Below are 9,604 nucleotides of genomic sequence, written 5' to 3'. Positions count from 1 at the left end.
GGGAGAACAGGACTGATGGGGCTGGGGGACACAGGAGAGATACAGGCTAGGCAGACACAGCAGGGATCCTGGCAAGAGCCCTCTAGCCTACCCAAGTGGAGTGAGTTGGATCACAGGTATAGAGGCAACTCGCCCACCCTATGTCCTAACAACCTTCCTCCCAACCTACCCTGGGGGTTGCCAGGACTTGCCACATGGGGCTACTAGAGCTCATGGGGTCTTGGCTTGGAGACAAGAAAGCTTTCAACAGTATTTTATGCTGGGGACTGAGGGTTGAGCAAAAGGCCAAGAGTGGGTGGCACTGAGGAGAAGTCCTTGGGGGTCTCTAGCCCCTCCCCTGCTCAACAGATCCCCTTTGCTCTGGGCCACAATGACCTTGGCTCTGATTCAGAAGCAATACCTGGGGACTGTCCAGCTTACTCTGACCGTTCAGCAATTAGGCAAAGGCATCCGGCTACAACTCCACCCCATGTGTGGGGGAAGACTTCTTGGGACAGGTCCTCACCCCAACCTTGCCCACTTAAAGAGGCAACTCAGAGAATACTGGATGCCAGAACTACACAGAGCTCTGAGCGAATGTCTGAGGCAGAGCACAGGGGTGGGGATGAGGTAGGGGAATGGTGTGGGGTGGGGAGGATACTCCCCAGGATCTAAACTTGGAATCAGCTTGAGGCCCTCCATTCCTTTGCCTCTTAGCCACTTACAGGAGAGAATTTTGAGTATACTCTTTGCATATACCCCAAACATTTAACTATTTAAAGAGATCCCTCCCTTCCTCATGAGAGAGAGGCAGGTAGGACTTGAGTATGTGCCTGTGTGGGACACTCAAGGGACAGTCTGGAGAGTTCCCTCACACCCTAGCTTAAGGACTGACCAACGCACCTGATACTTAGATTACAAAGGTTTATTTAGAAAATGGTTTGGTTGTTTTGGCTGTCATTGTTTTTGGCAAACAAATACTCTCAGTAATCAGAGATTGTCTGCACCCTCTCCTCCCCGAGACAGACACTTTTTAGGTCATAGGAAGTCAGTCCTTGCTCACAAGGAACACTGAGTGTTTGGGGTGGGGGTGGGAGGGTCCTTTCTTGCTCCAGTTGTCTGCCCTCTAAAACCCTGACTTCACAGCCACACTCCACGGAAGCTCTCTCGGGAACTGGACCCACAACCTAGCCACAGCCACTCGCTGAGATGGGAAGGCAAAGGGGTCTCCCTTTCTCCTCCCCACTCCCGGAGGCCCAGTTGTCTCTCGCCCAGCTCCCGCTGGCCACATTCCACAAAGTACTCTGAATTCCAGGCCACTCGTGGAACTCTGGAGTGGCCACCCCCGATTGGTCCCTCTGCCTGCCCGAGTTCGGAGGAGCTGTCCCGGAGGTCAGTGCCAGGCGGCCTGAGGGTCACTGCCTGAAGCCTCTTCTCCTCCTGCGAAAGAGAATGTGCTTGAAAGAGCGCCTGAAGTCCTGATTGAAGACCGTGTAGATGACCGGGTTGAGCGAACTGTTGCAGTAGCCGATCCAGAAGAAAAACTTAAAGAGCGGTTCAGGCAACTGGCAGGCCTCGCGGCAGATGCCATACAGACTGTAGCTGAAGAAGAAAGGGAACCAGCAAAGTACAAACACGCCCATGACCACCGCCAACACGAAGGTGAAGCGCTTCTCGCGCGCCTGGGCCACCTTGCGGCGACACACGCTGCTGCGCGCCCGGCGCCGGCGCGACAGAAAGAACTCGACGGAGCGCGAGCTTGCCCGGGACAAGCGCCCGCCGGGACCTGGGGACCGAGAAGCCGCTCGAGCGCCCTGCTCGGCCGCCAGCCCCGGTCCCGGTCCGTCTGCACTGCCCATGTCCCCCTCGGCGCCCTCTCTCCGCCGTCCTCCTCTGCGCAGCGCTCCCCGGCGCCTCCGCCTCTCCGCCGCGCTGCTCTCATCTGGCTCCACATCCGGGCGCGGGGGCGCACAATGCCCGTTCTCCCCCGCCGCCTTGCCCAACCCATTCTCTGTGGTCGGGGACGCGCCGTCGGGGCCGGCGGGGGTACGTTTCTCGCTGAGCGTACGCGTGCGCAGCTTGGCCACGCGGTAGATGCGTGCATAGACTAGGCCCATGATGAGGCACGGCGCGAAGAAGGAGCCTATGCAGGAGGACAAGATGTACCAAGTCTCATCGTTGAGGCCGCACTGCGGGTAGGCGGCGCCGTCGGGCCGGCGGTAGAACGAGACGAGAGGCGGGAAGGAGATGACAGCCGAGATGAGCCACACAGCCACGATGGTGGCCTTGACACGGCGCGGCGTGCGCTTCAGATTGTACTCTACCGCCTGCGTCACCGACCAGTAGCGGTCCAGGCTTATGGCACATAAATGAACGATGGACGAGGTGCAGAAGAGCACGTCCAGTGCCAGGTACACACCACACCACACTTGCCCGAAGTACCAGTAGGCCATGAGCTCATTGGCCAGCGAAAAGGGCATGACCAATGTGGCCACCAGGATGTCAGCTGAGGCCAGAGACACCAGGAAGAGGTTCTGCGGGGCGCGCAGCGCTCGGCTGGTCAGAACAGCGATCACCACGAGCACGTTGCCCACCACGGTGAAAACGATGAGGAAACCCACCACGGCTGCCAGCCCCGCCACGGCACCTGCGGAGTACTGGCCTGGCGGCGGCCCCCAGTCAGTCCCCGAGACGTTGGCACCCCCGCCACTACCCCAGTCACCCGCGTCGCTCCCGTTGGGGCCCTCAGCCGCCGCCACCGCCAGCGCCGCCGCCAGCGCCGGGGACGCCATGGTCCTCCCTCGAGCTACGCGGTCCTGCCAGGAGCCGGGGCGCAGTCGCGGCAGCTCGGGCGCCCCCCAGCCAGGGTCGGCGTCCGCATCGCCGCCTGCTCCTCCGGCGTGCCTGCTGGGGGCCGTGAAGCCCCGCAGCCGGCCCTCGGCCGTGGTGGCCCGGCGGGCGGGCGGCGCGCTGGAGAGCGTGGCTGCCGGGCTCCCCGCAGCTGCCGCGCGCGTAAGTGCAGAGCTGGAGGTGCCCGGAGAGCGCGGCGACGCGGTGGTGGGGGGAAGGGGGGTAGGTCCCAGGTCCTCGCGCGGCCCCGCCCTCGGCCTGGGTTCAGTGGGAGCGCCGGGGCAGCCAGCCCACGGAGATGCAGTGTCCAAGCTGGCGCACGTTAGCGGCTCCACGGTCCGGGTACCCGACTGGGCTGCAGGCTGCAGGAGGCAGCACGGACGATCAGCTTCCCATCCTCCTGGCTTGGGCTAGGCGAGCCAGGGCGCGGGCTGCCGCTCTTCCGGGCCCCCGCGCCCAACCTCCGACTGCAACTTTACTTTGCCGGGCTGGGCGCCTACACCCGCTGTCCTCCTGCTGTTCTGGGTGCGGGCGCCCCCCGTGGTCCGCGTTCGGCCGTGCGGGCGCCGCCTCGCCCTCCCCGCTCGCCGGTGCAGCGTCTTCGCAGCCGCCGCGGTGCGCTTGGCGCAAGTGCCGCCGCCGGTGCTCGGCTTCCAACTTGAGTCCAGTTGCGCAGCGGGGAGGGCCCAACGGGGCGGGGCGGGGCGCCCCGCAGGCCCGAGCCACCGGCCCGGGGGGAGCGGGCCCGCAGCCGGAGCCCGCGGCCGCTTGGGCGAACCTGCCGGCGGCGCCGGGGAGGAGCCCGAGGCGGCGGCGCAGGGCGCGCACTCGGCGAGGGCGCCCCCTCCAGGGCTGACTGCAGCTTGCGAGGCCGGGCTGAGCGCGGGCTGGCCTGAGCGGTGAGTTCTAGAAGCCTGCTCTTTCTAAGACCATAGCCTCCACCTCAGTTGGGTACGGTTACAAGCGATGGAGCGCGCGGGCGCGCACACCCGCGTGCAACAAGGGGCTGGCTCGGGGTCCGCGGCCTGATTGGAGGGCGAGCTTGTAGCAGCGTGGCAGAGAACGCGGCACTGCCTGTGCGCATCGTTCCTGTGGAGCTTGGGGTCCCTGCTCCCCTGCTGAGCCACCTCCTCAGTCGGCCTCAGTTCCCTCCTCTGCGCACCTCCCAGCGCTGCGGGATCGTGAATCATAATCGCGGTGCCAGTGGAGGCCCGGATCAGGCTCCAAAGCTCTATACCAATGCTGGCAATTGTTGAAGTTTAATCTTTATCCTGTGCGACCCTGCTTTTCAAAGCTGGAGGGGACACTCAAGATGCCTTTGACAAACTCCACACTGACCTGCCCCTATGCTGGGTGATTTTGTGGGAGTGGGTTCAAGGGAGAGCAAGCGAATGTTGGGGAGATCTCGTGTGTCTATATCACAGAGGTCCTGTCACCTGGGCCTGAGTTGAGTGCTAGACACTGGTCTATGCCCCCAGGCAGCCCCAGGTCTATGGAGTCAGAGCTCTAGGGAGGAGGTGGACAAGGGAATAAACTGGAGTTCCCAGACTTAACCTTTCCGTGCTAGGACTAAAAGGGGACCATTCTCCCCATCAAGGCTGGTCAGCACCTCTTCCTACACAGTCAGATGGACGGGAAAGAAGGGGAGCTGCCAACACGCTAGTGGAGGGGCTCTGGTGCCCAGAAAGTCATCTCGAGCACCTTGGAGCAATGACCTATGGTGCCTGGACTTGTGCCTGCCCTGGTGGCTGCTTCCATCTGAGCTCAATAGGGGAGCTTTTGTCTCTGGTCTGCAGTCCTCAAAGACAGTGCAGCTTCCCGGGGAGCCCTGGAGCTCCAGGGGACACACAGGGCCTTCCCTCAGGGCAGGGGTGCCCAACTAGGATCAGGCAAAGTCAAACAGTTCAGAACATGGGCCTGTCTGTCCTGAGTCCTGTGCCCATGCAGGGGATGGTTCTCACTCAGGAGTAACTAAGTGCCCTGTGCTGTCATCTGTGAATGTGACCTGGGAGGAAGAGCCACCATGGTTATTAAAAAGGTCCTTCTCATCCTGAGGCCCTAACAGGGGCCACTGATCAGAAGAACTTCAGCTGGTTTGTACGGAAGCCTCCATACCTCTACCCCATCATCGGCACACTTGAGTGAGAGGAGGCCTGGCCTGTGTTTGCTCATGTCTGGCTGGAAAAGCTTCTGGGAGGAGGTGACAGCATGTATCACCTTTGCAGTATGGAGGGGTTATTAGGAAGAGGCTGTGTGAGCCATGCTCCCTAGGGACTGAGGGAGTCCCTAGAGTATGGCTGCTGCCTAGGACAGAGTACTCCTTAGGAATGGGGGTGCTCCTGGTGGGATGCTTCCTAGGTGAAAATGCTCCCTGGTTCCGGAATGCTGACTTAGTCCTGGAAATTCTGGGAGCCAAAGGAAGATGAGGAGGAGAAGGGCAAGTGGGCCCTGGTCAGATACAAGTGTTGGAGAGATGACTTCTCCCCCTGCAGGCAGCATCAGAGAGGAGCCCTCTTGTGAGAACAACAGGTAGTCTATCCCAGGCCCTGGCTGTGCACAACCTCATGCTTACAAGTGGCGGCTGTCTAGACACAAGACATACAAAGGCAAAGGGATCTGCCTTGGGAATGGTGTGCAGGGTCAGCTGGGCAAGGGCATCTGGAAGGCTTGCCAGTGAGTGACCTGGGCCCTTGGGGATGGTAGCTGCAAGCTGTAGAGATGCTGGCCGCTCCTCCACTCGGGTCAGCAGCCAGAGAGGTACGAGTGGAGGAGCCTGCTCTTAGCTCTTGGGTTGGGAACCCTGGGCTGCATTTGGGGCAGGTGTTGATGCCTGTGGGACAGAAGGGACTTATAAAGAGGCTGTACAAGCCCCTTTGCCCAGAGACAGCCAATTAGGCCCAACAGTCTCCTTCTGGTTGTTCTGTGGCAGGCAAGCTGTGTGCATCCCCCCAAAGACTGTGTTCAGGAGCAGCTGGTGGCCGGCCACACTGGCAGCAGTGGGTGTGTCTGTACCACTATTTGGAGGCATGCTGGGAAGGTCCTAGCACATTTCCAAAGGAAAGCCAAGTGAAGCGAAGCATCCAGGGTATTTAGAGACACACAGATGCGTGATGCCTAGAAGGGTGGGATTGGTCCAGCCAGGGCCACATAGTGCCTGGGTGTTGGGTTCTGGGCCTTCAGTTCCATGCCAAGCCTCTGCAGAGGGATTTGGCTGTCTGTCTCTGGTGAACCCTGGGTGTAGTGAACAGGTTGCAGATCAGCCTGGCAGGTGCTGATGGGAGCTGGTCTTTTTGGATTACTCTGCCGCTCTCATAGGTGTACATGAACACATACATACACCACTCCCCCATGGATTCATGCACACCCATATTCATGTTCACACATCCACATAAGTATATTTATTCAAGTATGCACACATACACCCATCGCCTATAGACATGGATGTCCATGAAGATGCACTTGCATTTACATGTGTGTATACATATGCACCTGTTCATACATACATGCATGCTTACACACCACTAGCATGTGCATATCTATCCATACATTTACACTGTGTGTGTACATACATACCTTTATATGCTTTACAGTGTACCTGTACATTTACTCCCACACACATGTTTATATTTCTCTGCACCTGTAAGTACCAGTCAAAGGCATGTATGCACACACATATGTGCATGTGTACCCACATGAGTATGCACATATTCACACACAATGCATGCACATAGCCACACATGAGCATGCATGCACACTAATATGTCCCATGCACATATGTCGTGTGTGCAACCATGTGCACCTTGATTCTGAAGAGAGTGGAGTCATCAGATGTGAACTTAAGCTCCTGATTATGGCTTTCTTTGCTGCTTGGCTGCTGAGTGACCCTCCCCATTCCCAGGCCTCAGTTTCCCTGTCTGGAATGGTCACATTGCACTACTGCCGCTAAGATCTGTGCTAGCTCTCAGATACTCCCTCTCCCTGAGGGAGAGTCTCCGCTGACCTGCCCATCTTTGTCTTTGGTTGGTGCCTGTGGGCGCTGAGGAGAGCCAGGGTCAGGTAGAGACCTCACTTCACTTAGCTCCAGCTGGTGACAGAGTCATGGAAACAGCTGGGTCTCTTGTCTCAAGAGCGAGAGGACATGTTTTTCTTTGGAGTGGAGCTGAGGGTTTTTTCCCTCTATGTTTATGTGCAGTTTCAGCTTTAAAGATGAGCCAGGGGAAGCTGGAGTTTGCTTCCCTCTCTGCCTCTCCCTGAAGAATTCCAGAGACCAATCTGTCTTGTCAGAATGTGGCAGGGATCCGGCAGCCGGGCCGGCTCCTGGCGCCCCAGCCTGCAGACTGAATCCATTGCATATTGATCATTGATTTGGCAAAGTCCAGTTCCAACAGAGCTGGCGCAGCCCTCTTGAAGGAGAAGTGCTTTCGAGACTGGCTGGGATGGGCATGGGGTGTAATGGAAAACAGAGGGTCAGCGTCTCTCTCTCTCTCTCTCTCTCTCTCTCTCTCTCTCTCTCTCTCTCTGTGTGTGTGTGTGTGTACCCACTGTGTGCCTTGGCACTGGTCAGCTGGGGTTCAAGCTCTGGCCTGCTTCTGCATCCCTGGCTGCTTGCAGCCTAGTTGCCTTCAGCCCGCCATTTTGGCAGCCTGGACCCCATATCAGTGTTGAGAGTCCCAGATGTTCCACTGCTGCTCCAGTGGTCTGAGCTGGTGTTTGAGGGCCTCAGCCCCCAGTCTCCACATCTGTTAAGTCCCTCACTGGATCTGCAGACACAACCTAGCATTTTCTGTGTGCAGCCCTGCAGGTACACAGACGATCAGATCAAGGGTTCTTGTTCCCCGATCCTGCTCCTCCAGCCTTGGTCTTTAGAAACTGCTGACACAGAGCCTGGAGCCTGGACTGTGTGGCCGATTGGCTTCAGAACATGACCTCAAGAAACCACCTTTCTTTCATTGGCTGCTTTCCAGGTTGTCCAGAAGGTCTGCTAACCCCTGGTCCAAGGTCTGCAGGTGGGAGGCTGTAGTGTCCAAGCCGGCCGGTAAGACCTCCTTGTCAGTGAAAAACGGAGAGGAAGGCCTGCTGCTACCCTTCCTGGTTGGTCATGCATGTATGAGGATATGATGCCAAGAGATGCAGCAGCTGTCTGTCCTGTGACCAAGAAAAGATGAGGACAAGGATGCATGTCACAGAAGAAACAGTCTGTGGCCCTAATGCCACTATTTTGGAGCTGCCATGAATCACCCTAGAGCCACCCTTGGGCCAGGCTTCCTGCTGTTGAGGCACAAACTAAGTAAGTTCTTGCCACTGTGCACTCCAAAGCTGCCTGGGATCAAGTCCCTAGGACCTGTGACTATGTGGCACCACGTGCCTAATGTACCTTTTATGTCTGGGTGAGTCAAGGATCCTGCAACACAGAGTGTTCTGGAGTATGCCAGTGGGTCCCCTGTGAACACAGGTGTCTTCAAGCGAAGGAGAGGGGCAGGCAAGTCATGGGAGTTTGGGTGACACAAACAAGCCAGGGCTGACAGAGGAGGACAGGCCAAAAGGGATGGACTGAAACACCCTCGGGAAGTGGGAGAGACCGGGAAACAGATTCTCCAACACAGCCTCCAGGAGGAGCCACCCCTGCGGACACAGTTCAGGCTTCTGACATCTAAAACTGTAGGGAAGTGTGAAGGTATGTGCATACGTGTACACATACGTGTGAGGGGGTGGGGATTTAGCTCAGTGGTAAGGTTCGATCCTCAGCGCCAAAAAATAAAAATAAAAATAAATAAATAAATACAAATAAAAACATAAGTGTGTATATATACACATGCATATATGCATATTTGTGTGTGTGCATGTGCACTTGTATGTGGATACATTATGTACAGGTGTGAATGCGTCAATATGCATATGTGTGCATGCATGTGCTCTTGTACACATGTGTGTACACATGTGGTTAGAATCGATTACATTGGATACTTTGCAGCAGCAGCGGGAAATGAGGAGATGCGTAGGCAGGGCAGGGCTGACCCACTGTCCATTCTGGACACAGACGTAGCTCTGGTTCTGCCTTGACTGCTGGGCCCTCTGCCCTCCTGAGCCTCGGGTTTCCACCTAAGAGCTCTTTCTTTGTGCCATCCAGCCTGTTTAAGAGCTTGACTTTGGTAATTTTTTTAAAAATTAATAAAAAGAACTAATATTTACAATTCCTGACACTTTTCATACTCTTAATAAACCATAGTTGATATTTATCACTGTCACTATCACTACCACTGTTACCACCACATCATTACCATCACCACCACCACCACCACCACCATCACCACCACCACCATTACCATCATCACCACCACTATCACCACCACCACCACCACCACCACCATCACCACCACCACCATCACCACCACCACCACACCACCACCATCACCACCACCACCACCACCACCACCACCACCACCACCATCACCACCACCACCACCATCACCACCACCATCACCACCACCACCACCACCACCACCATCACCATCATCACCATTGCCATCATCACTGCCATCACCACCACCACCCTCACCACCACCACCACCATCACCACCATCACCACCACCACCACCACCACCATCACCATTACCATCATCACTGCCACCACCACCACCACCACCAACAACAACAACAACAACAACATCACTATTTCACTGAGTGTGGTCCTGGATGATGTTGGGGTTTCCTTTTCTGTGTTCCTCGGGGTTCCTTGGTCTCTACCTGCTTGCAGGTGGCGGGGAACTCAACACTC

General features: G+C 57.0%; 2 protein-coding genes across 2 annotated transcripts; one reads left to right on the top strand and one right to left on the bottom strand.

Annotated features, from left to right (window-relative positions):
* Nucleotides 1-886: 886 nt before the first annotated feature.
* On the bottom strand, nt 887-4,114 carry Adra2c (adrenoceptor alpha 2C). The gene has a single exon (XM_036201574.1). It carries the CDS (start codon nt 2,769-2,771, stop codon nt 1,395-1,397), a length of 1,377 nt encoding a protein of 458 aa, XP_036057467.1. The 5' UTR covers nt 2,772-4,114; the 3' UTR covers nt 887-1,394.
* On the top strand, nt 1,728-8,545 carry LOC118592523 (translation initiation factor IF-2-like). Its single transcript, XM_036201575.1, has 2 exons — nt 1,728-3,728; nt 7,794-8,545. Exon 1 carries the CDS (start codon nt 3,128-3,130, stop codon nt 3,683-3,685), a length of 558 nt encoding a protein of 185 aa, XP_036057468.1. The 5' UTR covers nt 1,728-3,127; the 3' UTR covers nt 3,686-3,728; nt 7,794-8,545.
* The last annotated feature ends 1,059 nt before the right edge of the window (nt 8,546-9,604 follow it).

The sequence above is a fragment of the Onychomys torridus genome, chromosome 10 (genome assembly GCF_903995425.1).
Source record: "Onychomys torridus chromosome 10, mOncTor1.1, whole genome shotgun sequence".
Taxonomy (NCBI): domain Eukaryota; kingdom Metazoa; phylum Chordata; class Mammalia; order Rodentia; family Cricetidae; genus Onychomys; species Onychomys torridus.
This window is presented reverse-complemented; position numbering and strand designations above follow the sequence as displayed.